Source organism: Ostreococcus tauri (genome assembly GCF_000214015.3).
Source record: "Ostreococcus tauri WGS project CAID00000000 data, contig chromosome 14, whole genome shotgun sequence".
NCBI lineage: Eukaryota > Viridiplantae > Chlorophyta > Mamiellophyceae > Mamiellales > Bathycoccaceae > Ostreococcus > Ostreococcus tauri.
The window spans coordinates 212,243-227,855 of record NC_014439.2 but is presented as its reverse complement, the minus strand read 5'-3'; the positions used below and the strand labels follow the sequence as shown (position 1 = coordinate 227,855).

Here is a 15,613-nt window from a genome sequence, read left to right as displayed (position 1 = left end):
GCGGAGCGGGCGAGAGGCGACGGCGGGCGCGTTGGCGCTCGTCGTCGCGAGCGCGGTGTGTGGGATGCTCGGATGGAAGATTGGATCGAAAGTGTACGATGCGCTGGAGGCTCGAGCGGGGCCGCTGGGGATGGGGGTGGGGGTGGGGGGCGCGGGACGCGCGCTCGCGCGGAGGGTGACGGCGGAGAAGACGGAACTGAGTCTGGAACGGTATCCGAACGCGAGGTGTTTGGACGGCACCCCGGGGGTGTTTTACGTCAATTTAGCGCCCGAACGGATGAAGGGGAGCGTGAACGAAGGGGAGACGCGCGGTGGGGGTGATGGAGAGATGGACGCCGCGGACGGATACTCGACGTCCCGAACGTGGGTGGTGATGTTGCAGGGCGGGGGTGAGTGCGTGGACGCGGTGGATTGCTCCGATCGCGCCGGTACCGCTCGGGGATCGAGCGAACTCGTGGCCGATGAGATGGTGTACGATAAAGGAATTCAGGCTGTGACGAGAGACGAGGAGGGAATGGAGTTACCTTTTGTTCGAGCGAACATGGCGACGGTGGCGTACTGCTCGGGAGACGCGTACATGGGACGCGCAACCGAGGCGGACGAGGGTGGATTCTGGCACTCCGGCGCGCACATCGTTGAGGCCGTCTTGAGCGAGCTCGTTCGGTCGTACGGAATGGGAGACGCCGACGTCATAGTGTTGGCCGGGCGAAGCGCCGGGGGCATTGGGTTGATTGCGCAGGTGGACAAGTGGGCGAGTCTGATTCGTGAGAAGTTCGAAACAAAGGCGCGAAGTACGGTGAAAATTATGGGAGCACCCTTCGCTGGGTTCCACTTCTTTCACAACGGCACCGAGATCGCGGCGGACGAAAAGTACATCCCGTGGGATAGCGCCTCGTTTAAGCGGTACATTGACTTTTGGCGAGCGGACGAGTCGCTCCCTCGGGCGTGCGTCCAGAGGCATGGGAACGAACCGTGGTCGTGCGCGGTGGCTGAAAACTCATTTGCCACCATTCGAACACCCTTATTCTTCTCTCAGGCCCTCACAGACTCGGTTGTCATGCACTTGCACGACAACTTTAGCGGCGATTTCTCGAGCTCAACGGCGGTGCAGTTCGCGCTCGATTGGGGACAGAGAATGAGAGAGCATCTCGCTCCCGTGATGAATCACAACACCGCGGGGCTTTTTGCCGCATCGTGCTACATGCACACCGACTTCGACAATATCGTCGTCGGCGGAATGTCCCATCACAAGGCGCTCGCCGAGTGGGTGTTCAAGAATAAGCGCATCAAGCTCGTCGACAACTGCGTCGGCTTGATGTGCAACCCGACGTGCAAGAATCGAGGCGCGAACGCGATCGACCTCGACGAAGTCAACGCGAAGCGAAACGAAGCCGCCCGAGAGGGTCTCATCGAGGCTTTAAAGGCGGAGCATCTAGAGCCCGAGACGAATGCGAGCGCGCCCGTCGGCCGAGCCGCCGCCGCGCGCGCGTCGCCCCAGCCGTCGCGCCCGCGCCCACGCCGCGCCGCTGGCGGATGATAATGACGACACATCACGCATCGTAATCGCGCGAGGACGCACCATCGCCGTAACGCTCCGCGCATCCCCTCGTTCGCTCGTTCGCTCGACGACGCCGCCCGGCGAGTCAGGGGAAAGATGACGTTTCGTCTTCACACCTCGACGCTCGACGCATGTCACCGTCGTCCCCTCGGCGCTCGACGCCGCCGCGAACGCCGCGAACGCGCGCGAGTGCGGGTGCAACGACGCGCGCGTCTGCCGATGCCGCGCGCGCGACCGCGTCGACGGCGCGACGAGACGCACGAGTGGTGGCGGCGTTGCGAATGGTTTTAAAAGTGCAAAATTCAAAAACGCGCGAGAAACCACCGCTCACGCTCGCGCGAGCGGAACGTCTGTTCGAACTCGTGCGCGGAGGCGAGCGGGGTGCTTCGGACGATGCGACGGCGTCGACGCTTCGGGCGATCGCGAACGGTGGTGGGCGAGGGTACGGTGGAAACGTGGACGTGGAGGCGGATGCGGCGCGGTGGTTGACGGCGGCGACGAGAGAAGCGTTCGGTGACGCGAGCGATGACGACGCGTTCTCACCGCGAACGGGGACGAAGACGGGGACGAAGAGGAATTTATCGTCGCGGTTCGATCCGGCTGGTGAGACGAACGATGAGGAAGAGACGACGAGCGCGCCGCCGCCGGCAAAGCGAAGGAAATTGACGATGATGGAGCGGTTGACTCGAAGAGTCGCGGTGGGCGCGGCTTCGATCGTATCGTCGCCGGAGATTCGAAAAATCGATGGAACGCGGTACGATAAGGCGGCGTGCGCCATCGTGGACGAGAGTTTGGAAAGATTGGGTCGAGTTGACCTGGCGTGCGTGCGTGCGATGGAATTGAGCGTCACATCCACGGGTCGAGGGTACGGATTCACTCCAGCGGGATTGGAGACGCTTCGAATGGTCCTCAACGGTGGCACTGGAGTCGACTACAAATTTAACGTAGACGCCGACGCGCGCGCGCATCTGAACGCGCTCATCAAGGCTGAGGAGGAGCACGGACCGGAGGTGCTCATGTCGGTGGACAAGCGCCGAAGACTCGCTCGCGCGCTGGCGAGATTGAGCAATTTGGGTCGTCCACCGCAATATCGCGTCATCGATCACGTCAAGTACGACGAAAAAATATGCTACATCGCGGACGTCGCTATGCATCGATTCGGAAAGATTGACGCATCGTGCGCGACGGCGATGTATGCCAGCGCACAGGACGGTGGTTCACATTGGGGAGTCACTGAAATTGAACTGCGTTCACTTCGCATGATCGCCGACGGAGGCGTAGGAGAATTATCTTACGTCGTCCTCGGGCCGGCGAAAAGGGTTCTGGAGGATGCCATCGCGAAGGAGGAGTTGAAGGCTGAGCAGCCCAAAGAGGCTGCAACTCCCCCGCCCAGTCGCACGCGGGGGAGGATTTTGTCGCCACTTCGCAAGCTCGTGCGACGCAAGGAATATCGGTACATAGATTCGCTCAAGTATGACGAAAAAGCGTGCTCGATTGCGGAAGAATGCATGGAGCGCATCGGTCGGGTCGACCTTAAGTGCGCAAAGGAGATTCATGAGAGCTTGGATGGCGCGTTGTTTTGGGGAATCACGTCGATCGAGTACGTGACCATCAAACTCATCCTTGACGGAGGACGGGACGACGTGCTATTCATTTGCGATGACGATGCGCGAGCATACTTGTTGGACGTTTTAGGGAGCAAGGCGCAACAGGAAGCGGCGAGCGTAACGCCGCCCCCGACGGTCACGGTGCACCATCAGCAAGCTCCAGCGACGGAGTTGCAATCGGCCCTCAAAGTCCCTCCGCCGTCGGCACTCAAGCAATCGATCAAGTCCATGAAGAGGACGGGAGTGAAGTTTACGCCTGCGAAGCGTTTTGAGACGCGAACGTACATTCCCAGCCCGGCGAGCGGGAATAGCGAGCATGAAGATTCGTCCGACGAAGACGTCGAGGAGACGCCTGATGAAGTCGTCATCGAAAGCGAGGAAGAAGACGCACCGCCGGAGATGGTAAAGACGAAGACGCACAACGTGAGGACGCGCGTTTTCCATCTTCGAGAAACGTTCATCGTGAAAGTCTTCATGTGTACACTGCAAATGTTCATCGAACCCGTGACCGTGATCGATACCATCGCCGCGTGTCTCATCACACTGGCTGTTCTTCTCATCGTGCACTTCTTCGTCATCGCCGTGCTCGTCTATTCCATGGCGCCGCCCGCGCAAGTGTAACTCTACGATTCATGTACCGGTACCTACTTTTAATACATTCGCGCGCCATCCATCGCGAACGCGGCTTCTAAAAGTCGTCTAATCCCGTGCCTTCAACGGCTGCGCACCCGCCGTCATTCTTCTTTTTCTTGTCCTCCTCCGGTCTGAACTGGAGCGGTCTGATCGCCATACGTTTCCGTCGTAACTGAAGCGCGTACACGCGGTCCATGCGCGTGAGCGCCGGCGTCAAGGCACCATCAAACTGAAGCTTGCGCACGGCGACGAGTCCGACGCACGTGTGCGGGTCCGGAAGTAGCGCTTCTATCTCGCTCGTCGGTCCGTCCAGCGGCTGCACGTCAATGGCGCAATCGACGACGTGGCGAATCAGCGCGGCCCACTTCGGCGGCGCGCTGCCGAGCGGGACAATCAACACCGCCACCGCGTTCGTGTCTCGCGTCAAACCTTTGAGCGCGCGCGCAAACTTCGCGCACTCGATCCACTCCGACTCATCACTCGGCGTCTCCGGCTCAACCAACACCCGCCCGACCTCGCCGTCCTCGAGCGAGCGCACGAACGACTCGATGAACTCGAAACTCCGCGCCCACGCGCGGCCGCCGCCATCGTCATCGCTCGAGCGAAACGGCGCGAACTCAAAGCGCGCCGTCGTCTCCTCCAACGCCGGCTTGGTCAAATCGTACGCGTGACAAAAATCCGGCGCGCGCAGATTTTTCCGCGTCCCCGACGACGACGCCCGCGCCGTCGTCGCCGTCGACCCGCGTCCCACGCGCGCGTCGTCCAGCGTCCGCCCCGCCTTGAGATACCGCCTGTATTGCCACGCGATGCGCAATCCATCACTCGCCGTCGCCGCCGCCGTCGCCGCCGTCGCCTCCATCGCCGTCGCCGCCGTCGCCGTCTCCACCGCGCGCGGCACCGTCGCCGTCGCCGCCGCCCGCCCGCCCCGTCGCACCCAACACACCCGATGCCCCGTCGTCGCCCCTCCCTCGGCGACGAAGTACCCCCCGAACGTCGTCGCCGCCGACGCGCTCGCGCCGTCGCCGCCGACGTGCGCGACGCCGCCCAACGCGAATCCACCGCCGAGCATCGCGTCGACGTCTCCGTGCCCGCTCGAGACGATCGCGCGCGCGCCCGCGCTCGCCCGCGCGCCCGCGGTCGCGTCCGACGGTCGCGTCGGCGTCGGCGTCGGCGGCGTCGACGCGTCGCCTCGCGCGGCGTCGCGAAACCGTCGTCCGCGTCGGGCGAATCCCATGATGATGATTCGCGCGCGCGATGATGGCGTCGTATCGCGCGCGCGGGCGGCACACCGGTGCGCGCGCGTCGGGGGCGCGCGCGCGGATGGATCGCGAACGCGGTGCGCGCGTTGACGCGGGCGAGAAGACGCGGCGGGCGACGCGCGAGGGGCGAACGTACGATGTGGTGATTTACGGCGCGAGTGGATTCACGGGCGCGCTCGCGGTGCGCTACGCCCGCGCGCGACGCGCACGGGGGGGCGCGGAGCGCGTGGCGTTGGCGGGACGGAACTCGGCGCGCGTGCGCGCGGTGGCGGCGCGCGAGGGGGGTGGGGTGTTCGACGTCGTCGACGCGTCCACGGCGGCGGCGCGCGAGGCGATGTGCGCGAGCGCGTCGTGCGTGTTGTCCTTCGCGGGACCGTTCGACGCGGACGATGAGACGCCGTTGCGATTGGCGGAGGCGTGCGCGAGAAATGGGACGGATTACTGCGATATCACGGGCGAGGCGCGGTTCGCGCGACGCGTGGCGGAGGCGTGTCACGAGACGTGCGTCGCGAACGGGTGCGTGAGCGTGTCGTGCTGTGGGTACGATAGCGTGCCGTGGGATCTGGGGGCGAGTCAGGCGGCGGCGGCGGTGCGAGCGAGCGTTCGAGGGGCGACGTGTACGCTGGCGAGCGGACACGCGGGACGGGCGAGAGGCGGCGTCTCGGGCGGGACGATTGCGTCCGCGGCGAACCTTTTGAGCAAGCCGAAGAAAGAGACGCGCGGAATGGGGAATCCGCATTATCTCGCGAATGCCCCGGGCGGATGGCCGGCGAGACCGGACGTCGAGGCGCTCAAGCGCTGGCCGTCGCCGCAGAGCACGTACAAGTACGACGAGGACACGAAATCGTGGACCATGCCGTCAATCATGGCGGGAATCAACACCAAGGTCGTCGCGCGTTCGTATTCGCTCGATCCCGAACGGTACGGTGAAAAGTTTGTGTACGACGAGAGCGACCTGTGCAAATCGAAGAGACACGCGATTCTCGGCACCGCGGGGCTCGGTCTGTTCGGCGTCGCCTTCGTCACCGCGCCGCTTCGATGGTTGATGCGCAAGACGATTTTGCCGAAGCAAGGCGATGGGCCGAGCGAGGAATTACGCGAAAACGGATACTCTCACGTGTACGTCGTCGCCAAGGGCGAGGCGAACGGGAAACCGGTCGAGCCGTGGTGCGCGGAGTTTGAATTCAAGAACGCAGATCCCGGTTATAAGGGCACGGCTGCGCTCGCATACGAAGTCGCGCTCTGCTTCGCCATCCCGAGTGAGCGCGCGCGTTTGAACTGGCCCGAAGGCGGCGGATGTCTCACGCCTAGCGTTGCGTGCGGCGATGTCTTGGTCGAACGATTACAGAAGTCCGAAAATTTCAATTTTCGCGTCAAGCCGTTGAAGGATACAATTTTTTTGGTTTAGCGCACCACCCTCTAATTCTACTCGCACAACGCTCGATGATGTATTTTACAAATTGTCGTATGAAGTATCGGAATGCATGAGTTCTCCAGTCATCACGGGAGCCTCGACGTTGTCGCCGATTGACAATTCGCCGACTGCTATCTCGCCGTATCCGCGCTCTCCCCAGTTCAACCAAGAGTTGTACACCTTCCAATAGCGAACGCCCTCCGCGGATTTCCCCCATCCTATGACTTCCATGACGTGACCACCGTGATTCTTGCCGCGCGCGGCCGGATCCTTCGAAAGCTTGTACACACCTCTCTCGTACTGGTAGAATTCGTCGTAGACGTCGCCGACAAATGTCGTTACCGGTCCTCGTTCAAAAATCTCGCTCGCCATGCAATCGTAATCGTTTAAGCCACACTGCACGAGATGGCCCACGGCGTATCTAGTTGTATTGGCTGTTTGCGTTGCCGATCGCTGGCACGTACGAGGACACACCGCATTGTGATTCGGCTCGCACGGATGATGGCACGGGGCGAAAGGATATGGCATGCACGTGTCTTGATCGCCGTTCAAGCCACCGGAAACCACCCCAACTCTGTGCGCGGTCTCATACGCTTCCGTTGGGTACCCACCCATGCACCCGCCCGACCCACCAGCCAGATTCTCGTCGTACGTGTACGCGCTGTTCGAGTGCGAGTTACACGAGAGCAATTGTATCGCAGACACGTGCGTGTTCACAGCTCCATTCGTGGCGATGCACAGTCGGTCCGTCATCGCTTTTGCCGGCGCAACGGCCCAACAACTTCCACACGCTCCCTGATCGACCGCCTCGCTCACGAGTGCCGCGCACTTCGGCCACTTCTCCCGCACGTCAAACGTATCCGGAAGCCTACCGCCGGCGTGCAACTTGATCTTTGTCGGATCCCAAGTCTTCGCCAGGCGGTCTTCCAAAGATCCCATCCTCGCGGATTTGCGTCTCCCAAACGACAAAGTCCCGAGCACCGAGAGCGATGAAGACAGTTTCTTGAACCCACTCTCGGAAGAGTATTTACTCGCGTGCCACTGTTTCCCGCGTTTGCGTCCCTCCGGCAACCGCCACCCTCCCGGCGACGCCGGCGACGCGCCCGCGTCTCTCCGTGTCCAAGTCATCGTCTCCGAGCTCGCAGCATCACCGTTCCCAAGATTGCCGCTATCGTTCCCGAGCAACCGAAACAACAGCGCGCACACGACGACGACGCTCAACGCGACGGCGCTCGCGAGCCGCAACCCGCGTCCCGGCGCGCTCGCCCATCGCGCCCGCGGTCCGCTCGATCCATCGACGCGTTCCGAATCGCTCGCGCTCTCCAACGCATCGACGAATGCTTCGACGTCCGAGGCGTCGCTCGAGTGATCGTCGTGCGCACCGTACGCGCGGGCGAGAGATGATCCATCGCTCGATCGCTCAACACCCAAACGTTGCGTTTCCTCAGCGTCGACGCGGCGGTTACGGCCGCGACGAGACGGCGAGACGACGGCGACGACGCGGGAGAGGAAGGTGGACGACGATGATGCGTCGATGGGGGCGTCGAGGAGACCGTCTCGCGACATGGCGAGTCGGATTGTGCGGGTGAGGGTGTTCGCGGGCGCGCCCGGCGAGCGCGCGGCGAAGATCAAACGCGACGTGTAGTCGCGGCGACGCGAGAACGATGCGACGGTTGGGATCGAGCGTGCTCGAAGCGTGATGAGTAGTTGTTATGTTTGTTTGTTTCAACGCGCCCGAGCGGGGGTGAGAAGCGTGGCGAGCGACGACGGTGAGAAGACGTCGATTCGCGTCCGTCGTACTCCTAGCTCGGCATGTACGTGGATTGGTCTATCTCGTCCGGAAGCTCTTCGATCTTGACCTCAAAGCGCTCGTGCACAGAAGCCAGGACATCGGTGTCCTCGGAGGAGGCGACGAAGGTGACGGCGAGGCCCTTCGTACCGAAGCGGCCGGCGCGACCGACGCGGTGCAAGTACGTGTCCGCGCTGGAGGGCATATCGTAGTTGATCACGATATTCACGCGCTCGATGTCGATCCCGCGAGCGACGAGATCAGTTGCGACTAAGATACGCTTGTCGCCATCCTTGAAGGACTTGTAGCACGCCAAACGCTCCTCTTGCTTCATGTCGCCGTGAATGCCGATTGACGGAAAGTTGCACTCTCGCAGGAGTCTGTCCAAGGCTTTGCAACGCGATACGCTCGAGACGAAGATGACGACCTGGTTGAACATGAGGGAGTCCAACAGATCGTTCAACTTGCGGTTCTTTTCCGCCTCCTCGAGCTTGACGTAGTGCTGCACCAAACCGTGAAGCGTGAGCTTGGTCTCGTCGTCGACGAAGATCTCCATGGGATCATTCATAAACTTCTTGCACAACGCGCGGAGCTCCTTGGAAAGCGTCGCGGTGAACATCATCACTTGTTTGTCGTGCGGTGTTGCCTTGAAAATTTCCTGCACGTCCGAGCGCATGTCGAGCTCTTCCAACATCTTGTCGCACTCGTCCAGGACGAAGTGCGCGCACTTCTTCAGGTTGAGCGTCCCGTCGTTCGCGAGCGCCTTCAACCTCCCCGGCGTCCCGACGACGATGTTCGGCGGGTTCAACTTCAATTGTTCCCTCTGTTGATTGATGGGAATCCCTCCGAACACGACCGCCGTCGTCACGTCCCCGAGAAACGTCGAGAATCGCTCGAATTCGTGCGAAATTTGATACGCCAACTCTCGCGTGTTACACAAAATCACCGCCCCGACCTCTCCGTGCGTCGGTTCGAGTTGTTGCAGGACGGTGATGACGAACACCGCCGTCTTACCCATCCCACTCTTCGCCTGACACAGCACGTCCATCCCCAAGATCGCCTGCGGAATGCACTCGTGTTGAACCTCGCTCGGGTGCTCGAACCCGCAATCGACGATCGCTCGCAGCAACTCGGGTTTCAACAAGAAATCACGGAATCCCGTGGAGTGAATCCCGACGTACCCCTTCTTCGCCGTCGTTCCGTCCGCGGTGTCGTCCACGGCGTCGCCCGGCGCGTTCGTCCCCGCGGCGTTCGCGACGTCGTCGTAATCCAGCAGTTCTTCCTCCTCATCGTTCTCCACCGCCGCCTCCGCCGTCGCGCGCTTCTTCGGCGGCATCGCACGCGCGGGCGAACGCTCGCGGTCGCGCGCGCGCGTGTGCGGGACGCGAGACGCGCCGGTCGTGGCCCGCGAGACGCGATCGCGGGCGTCGATGGGTGGAAAAGTCTCACGACGCCCCGCGCGCGCGGCGTCCATGGGTGTCTTGATCGTCATATGTGTATCACAATACGTGTATGGATGCCCGTCGGTGTGTCCGCGTCGCACTCGACCGCGGGTCCGCGGGCACGGATGGGGTATCGTGCCGTACACTATGGGACCCCGCGACCCCGCGGACGCCGCGCGCCGAGCGCGCGCGCGCGCGACGTCGACGCGGGCGACGTCGACGCGGGGGATGTCCGGGACGTCCGCGACGTCCGCGGCGCGCGAGCGCGCGCTCGGCGCGCTCTGGGGACGCTCGCGGGATGGATGGATCGATGTCCCGGGCGCGGGTGTCGGCACCATTTTCCTGCGACCCGTCGACGCGGACGCGGGCGACGACGTCGAGCGACGGGACGTCCCGGCGGTGTGCGCGACGTTGGCCGTGTTCGCGATCACGGGGCATAATCCCATGGGAAGGGCGCGGGAGGGGTGGATGAACGTCGAGGCGAACGCGGCGCTCGCGCGGGCGCTCGCGCGGAGCGGCGCGAAGGCGACGTGGAAGAGCTTTGGGTTCTCGATGGATTGGCGCGAGGATGGATTCGCGTGTGGGTTTGAAGATAGAACGCGTGGACGAGCGACGATGGTGGCGCTGGGACGGGCGTTTGAGCAGGGGGCGATTTACGAGTACGCGGCGGCGGCGGATGGGAAACGGTTGATACGGACGACGGTGCCGTGCGCCATGGGTGAGACCGTGCGGGAGGTGACGGACGTCGTGGTGTGCGACGCCCCTCCTGGGTTTATCGACGTGCCGTGGGGGTCGTCTACGTAGCTAACTATTGAATCAATTCTTTCTAGGTTTTACGATACGTGTGAAATCCGTACGGTCGCCCAGCCGCGGTGAACGTCGTCGCTCGCCTCGTCTCGCGCTCGACGAAACCGCGAGATTTGAGTATCGCTCGCGTTTTTTCCTCGTCCTGACGTGCGTTGACGACGATCACGACGTCTCCATCGTACGCGTCGACGGCGAGCTCGAGTAAGGCGGTGCCCCGCGGTCCGTCTCCCGGTTCGAGCTCCACGAGAAGCGTCGCGCCGTTCGCGTTCAGTTTCGTAAAAGAGCTCTCGTCCATCGTCACCGCGTCCTCGACGAAACACGCCGGTGCGGCAGCTCCATCGTCTCGCAAAACGATGACCTCGGTCGGGATGTTCATATCGTCTTTTGCCCTCGCCGCGACGTACGCGCCGCCGCGAGTGACGGCGACCAAGGCATCCACGGAGGCGCTCATCCACGCTCGAGCCTTGTCAACGATGAAGGGGGCGAAACCGAACGACGGTTCGACCGTTTGCGCCATGATGGACTCGAAAGCGACGAAGATGGGCGAATGCAGCGTTGACGGCGAGAACATCGAAGGTACGGCGACCTCGGACGCGTCAGCGACTCGACTCTGCGCGTACACCGCTCTCGCCACAACGTCGAGAGGCAAGTTCGTGTTGTACTTCTCATCCGCGAATGATTCGCGAAGCGAGATTGGAAACATGGACTGATTGTAACGAATGAACGACGATAGCACGTCGCCGTACTTACGATACAGGGCGACGGCGACGCTCGCGGGTGATTTCGTTTCACCAGCGTCGTCGAGCTCGAAATCGCACGATTCCATGTACGCTCGAGTCGCCGCCGCGCGCGCGACGTCGCTATCGAACGCATCCGCGGTAAATATGACGATCTTTCCCAACGGCGCACAATTTACGATCGATGAAAGCGTATCCGAAAGAACTTGCTCGCGCGCGCACCACTTGACGAGGGAAATGTCTTCTCGCACGCATCTCTCCGCCGGGGATGATGACGCGTTGGCGCCCGACGCTCGACGAAATAACTCCGTCTCCTCCACGACCGCGGCGTCACCCTCGAGAGATTCGACGAATTTCAAAATCTCTGCAATCACCCCCGACCCTTTCGCGCGCGTGTACGCCAACATGACGGGCGATTCACCGCTCGGAATTCTCGCGCGCCAATCCGCGCCCGCCGCGAGAAGCGTCTCCACGATTGAGTCGTTTCCGTGCTTACACGCGACGTGCAAGGGTGTGAGCCCGTTCGCGTCCCGAACGTTGATATTTGAAGCTCCCGCGGCGATCAGAAGCTCCACGACGCGAGGTCGCTCGTCGTCGGCCAACTTTCGTTCGCACGCGACGTGAAGCGCCGTGCGTCCGCGATCGTCTCGCGCGTTGACGTCGCCGCCGTGTTCCAATACCGCCTCCACCACACCTGCGACGCCGGACACGACAGCCATGTGCAGCGAACTGTCTCCACTCGTCCCGTACATCTGATTCGCCCGCGCCCCGCGTTCGAGGAGCATGCGAACGACTGGGGTGACTTCCTCGCCAGCCTCCGTTCCTTCGGCTTCTCGCGTCGCCCGCGCGCCCGCGAGCGCACCCCACAGAACGTTGTACCCGCTCTCGTCTCGCGCGTCCACGCACCAACCCTCGCTCTCTAGCATATCTAAAGCTCCCTCGATCCGCGCGCGATCCTCCTCGGTGCGATTCAAACGCATCGTCAACATGACGAACCGGTCCAGCGGCGTCGAGCGCGTCTTCGTTTCGAGCCGCGCCTCGCGAGTCGCCTCCTCCGGAAATCCTCCAAAATCACCCTCCCGCCCGCGACGCATCGCCTCCACAACGCACAACGCCCCCGCACCGACGTTCCCGAGTCCACACTGCGCCATAGCGTTCGCCACCAGGCACTCGCGCGTCCGTTCCGCGTCCTCGTCGAACGCGCGTTCGCCGAACGCCGCGTGCGCGTTCGCCAACCCCCGCTCGTGCTCCCCCAACGCCGCGCACGCCATCGCGAGACCGACGAAGCACGAAAACCGCAATCTCACCGCCCGTAACTCGAGCGCCGATTCCACCGCATCGCTCGAGGCGAGCGTCTTGAGCGCCTCGTCGTACCGCGCCGCCGCCTCGGCGAAATCCCCATCCTCCATCGCCGCTCTCGCCTCCGTCTCCGCCCCTCCCGCGCGCTCGAGCGCGTCCACGACATCAACGACATCCACGCCCTTCCCCCCGTCACGCACGCGCGCCGCGAACGTCGCCGTCGTCCGCCCACGCCCTCGCCCGTCCATGCGCCTCGCGCGTCGACGAATCACCTAACACGCGTCCCTCGCGCTCCGCACCGGCGGCGCCCGTCCCTCGGCGCGCTCGAACGTTTCGCTCGATAAACTTTCTCGCCACCACGACCGTCGCGAGCCGTCCGCGAGGCACAGCGCGTCGACCTCTGCGACGCGCAGCATGCCGACGCAAAAGTGCGTCGGTATCTCATCCCGCACCTCGCCCTCCACGCCGTCGCTCCAGAAGAACTGCCCGCGGTCGGCGAGTGATAAATTATTCCACGTCCGTTCCCGCGCGCGCGCGAGGGCGTCTCTCGTCGCGTGCGCGTCGCTCGGGTGATCGCAATCGATGAATGCGTCACCGTCGAGAAACGCGATCGTCCCGCGCAGGCGAAACTGCGTCATCGATCGCTCGAACCACCACGCGACCTCGCACTCGGGTGAGATCGCGTTCCGCACCTTGTCCGAGGCGCTGGAGCACTTGATGAGGAGGGCGGGGACGCCGGATGGGTCGTCGATGAAACCTTCGAAGACGACGGTGCGCGCGCGAGGGACGGCGGTGGCGGCGGTGCGCGTACGGTTGGGACGCTCCACGGTGGCGAGGGTGATGTACCGCGCGTGTGGGTCGCGCGCGAGGCAGACGCGGATGGCGTCGATGAAGGCGCGGGAGGACGCCATGGCGCGGAGTGCGGGCGAGGCGAGACGGGCGGGGGGACGTACGATTCACACCCATCGAGGCTAACGCGCGTTGGCGTGCTTGAAGTCCTTGAACATGCTGGACATTTTCGCGGTGACGTTGTCCATGGGCTTGGGCTTGGCGCTCGAGACGAGGGATTGGGCGACGTCCTCGAGCGGTTTCGCGCTCGCGGGCGCTCCGGCGCTCGCGCCGAAGAGCCCGAACGGGGGCTCCGCGATCTCGCTCTTCTTCAATCCCTTGAGCTCGCATATTGCTTTGAAGTCCACGGCGTTGGCGTTGAAGGGGAGGAGCGCCTTGAAGGTTTCGGCGAGACCCTCTCGCGGGGAGAGGATTACCTTGAGCAACGCCTCGACTTTGCCCATCTCTCGCGCGATCATCTTCGCGTAACTCGTCGTCGCCGACGCCGTACCCTCGGATGGGAGCGACAATAATATCGTCTTCACCGCGTGCATGTCTAGCAAGAGCTGCTGCGCACCAGTATCGGAGAAACGCTTGCATTTGAAGATGGCGATGTACAGTTTCGGCGCGATTGACGACGCAACCTTTTCGCAAAAGAACGTGTAGTGAATGTCACTCACGGATGATCGAAGGATGGGTAACGCCTGAGCGATCGTGCGCTCAAAGATATCCACGTATTCGCTCTGGTCACCGACGACGTCGAGCGTACCCCAGTTCACGCGAAGCATTCCAGGAATGACGTTCGATTTGCCTTCCACCAGAGCGATGAGTTTATTGAGCGCCTCGGCGAGCGCCGTGCTGAACGCGTCTTCCACGTCCTCGACGTCCACTTTTTGCTTAAAGTTGTCTTCCAAAGCCTTCGACATGGACTCACCCAATGGACCGACGGTGGAGTTACAATACTCCGCCGTGTTCACGATGAGACACACGCACTTGATCTCCGCGGCGCGTTGCTCCTCCGGACGGCGAGAATCCATCACCATAGAAGCGGCGAGAGACGCGCGGTCGATAAGAGCCCTAGCGTATGCGATGAGAACTTGCACGAAGACCTGGTGCACGGCGAAGAGCGTCTTTCCACGCGTCAAGTTTGAGCATCGCTTGAACACCTTTTTGATGTTCAAGAAGACGCTCGTTGAACTCGCCAAAATGTTTGGATTGGTTTCGTCACCCACCCACGCCTCGGCCCTAATGGCTTCGTTCAGGTGCTCGAATATCTGTCGCCGCTCGAGCTGCACGTACTCGGTGAGATGATCTTCGAAGCACGAGGAAACGCTCCCTCTGAACAAAAACGTCGCCGCCGCCTCGGTGGCGGAGTCCATGGGAAGGATTCTCCCGCCCGTCTGCTTCTCGCGCTCCGATCGCTCGTACTTTTGTCGCACCGTCGACGCACTAGCGCTGTCACCCTCGAGTTCCTCGTCTTCTCCGCGATCTCCGTTGCCGAAACGTTCGTCAAGCTCAAGCTCAAACTCGATGGTCAAGTGCATGGCGTGCAACAGCTTTTGTACATCGTGAGGCCCGCGCGCGTCGAGCGCCTCGGCGAGCTGCGCGCGCGTGAGCTTGCACAAAGACACGCTGAGAAGCTGTGGCACTCGCCAGTGCGCCGGGAACACCGCCCACATGGACTCTTTTGAGTTCAACTGTCGCGTGATCCAGTCGTATCGTCTCGCGACGCGTCCCAAAAAGTCCCCGTCCTCGTGCGCGCTGAAAACTGAGGCGTAATTCGTGAGTTCTCTGTTCGTCAGATTCCCAACGAGTTCCTCCCTGACGCTCGGCTCCAGGGCGTCGACGACGAGACATGCGTCGCGCAATTTCTTTTGCGCCCCACCGTCCGACTCCATCACGTGCGGCACCCACGTCGTGTGAAAATCATCGAACACCGCCGCTCGCAGCTGCTGCTTCACCGCACGATACTTATCCTGCAGTTCTTTTATCTTCACAATCTCGCAGTACGCCTCGAAATGCGTCGAAAGCTGCGCCGCCGCCTGCAACAGATTCGCCGCGTCCCCGTACTGCCTTCGCAACGCGAACAGCTCCAGCTGCTCCATCCCGCTCACGAACATCGACAGACGCCGCAGAGTCGTGATCGCTCCCGTGAGGTGATTCTTCGCCCGATCTAACCGCGTGATATCTTTACATATCTCCCTGACGCTCTCCTCGGTCTTCGCCGCCTCGCGTTCCGT

At 62.5% G+C, this 15,613-nt stretch overlaps 10 protein-coding genes across 10 annotated transcripts; 4 read left to right on the top strand and 6 right to left on the bottom strand.

Moving 5' to 3' along the window:
* On the top strand, positions 1 to 1,537 carry OT_ostta14g01320 (Pectinacetylesterase; the record flags this gene model as incomplete). Its single annotated transcript, XM_022982545.1, has 1 exon — positions 1 to 1,537. A coding segment is annotated over one exon (1,537 nt), but the record flags the coding sequence as incomplete, so codon positions are not given.
* A 302-nt stretch (positions 1,538 to 1,839) lies between these two features.
* On the top strand, positions 1,840 to 3,786 carry OT_ostta14g01310 (unnamed product; the record flags this gene model as incomplete). The annotated part of the gene is made up of 1 exon (XM_003082895.2): positions 1,840 to 3,786. One exon carries the CDS (start codon positions 1,840 to 1,842, stop codon positions 3,784 to 3,786), a length of 1,947 nt encoding a protein of 648 aa, XP_003082943.2.
* Positions 3,787 to 3,853: 67 nt separating this feature from the next.
* Positions 3,854 to 5,032, bottom strand: OT_ostta14g01300 (Elongator complex protein 4; the record flags this gene model as incomplete). The annotated part of the gene is made up of 1 exon (XM_003082894.1): positions 3,854 to 5,032. The coding sequence occupies one exon, from the start codon at positions 5,030 to 5,032 to the stop codon at positions 3,854 to 3,856; it is 1,179 nt and encodes a 392-aa protein (XP_003082942.1).
* Positions 5,033 to 5,055: 23 nt separating this feature from the next.
* On the top strand, positions 5,056 to 6,465 carry OT_ostta14g01290 (Saccharopine dehydrogenase / Homospermidine synthase; the record flags this gene model as incomplete). Its single annotated transcript, XM_003082893.2, has 1 exon — positions 5,056 to 6,465. The coding sequence occupies one exon, from the start codon at positions 5,056 to 5,058 to the stop codon at positions 6,463 to 6,465; it is 1,410 nt and encodes a 469-aa protein (XP_003082941.2).
* A 45-nt stretch (positions 6,466 to 6,510) lies between these two features.
* On the bottom strand, positions 6,511 to 8,037 carry OT_ostta14g01280 (Peptidase C1A, papain C-terminal; the record flags this gene model as incomplete). Its single annotated transcript, XM_003082892.2, has 1 exon — positions 6,511 to 8,037. The coding sequence occupies one exon, from the start codon at positions 8,035 to 8,037 to the stop codon at positions 6,511 to 6,513; it is 1,527 nt and encodes a 508-aa protein (XP_003082940.2).
* Positions 8,038 to 8,273: 236 nt separating this feature from the next.
* Positions 8,274 to 9,734, bottom strand: OT_ostta14g01270 (Helicase, C-terminal; the record flags this gene model as incomplete). The annotated part of the gene is made up of 1 exon (XM_022982543.1): positions 8,274 to 9,734. The coding sequence occupies one exon, from the start codon at positions 9,732 to 9,734 to the stop codon at positions 8,274 to 8,276; it is 1,461 nt and encodes a 486-aa protein (XP_022841321.1).
* A 196-nt stretch (positions 9,735 to 9,930) lies between these two features.
* OT_ostta14g01260 (Protein of unknown function DUF3293) lies at positions 9,931 to 10,506 on the top strand (the record flags this gene model as incomplete). Its single annotated transcript, XM_003082890.2, has 1 exon — positions 9,931 to 10,506. The coding sequence occupies one exon, from the start codon at positions 9,931 to 9,933 to the stop codon at positions 10,504 to 10,506; it is 576 nt and encodes a 191-aa protein (XP_003082938.2).
* A 22-nt stretch (positions 10,507 to 10,528) lies between these two features.
* OT_ostta14g01250 (Ankyrin repeat) lies at positions 10,529 to 12,793 on the bottom strand (the record flags this gene model as incomplete). Its single annotated transcript, XM_003082889.2, has 1 exon — positions 10,529 to 12,793. The coding sequence occupies one exon, from the start codon at positions 12,791 to 12,793 to the stop codon at positions 10,529 to 10,531; it is 2,265 nt and encodes a 754-aa protein (XP_003082937.2).
* Positions 12,794 to 12,817: 24 nt separating this feature from the next.
* On the bottom strand, positions 12,818 to 13,456 carry OT_ostta14g01245 (FMN-binding split barrel; the record flags this gene model as incomplete). Its single annotated transcript, XM_022982542.1, has 1 exon — positions 12,818 to 13,456. One exon carries the CDS (start codon positions 13,454 to 13,456, stop codon positions 12,818 to 12,820), a length of 639 nt encoding a protein of 212 aa, XP_022841320.1.
* Positions 13,457 to 13,516: 60 nt separating this feature from the next.
* Positions 13,517 to 15,613, bottom strand: OT_ostta14g01240 (Vps53-like, N-terminal; the record flags this gene model as incomplete). The annotated part of the gene is made up of 1 exon (XM_003082887.2): positions 13,517 to 15,613. A coding segment is annotated over one exon (2,097 nt), but the record flags the coding sequence as incomplete, so codon positions are not given.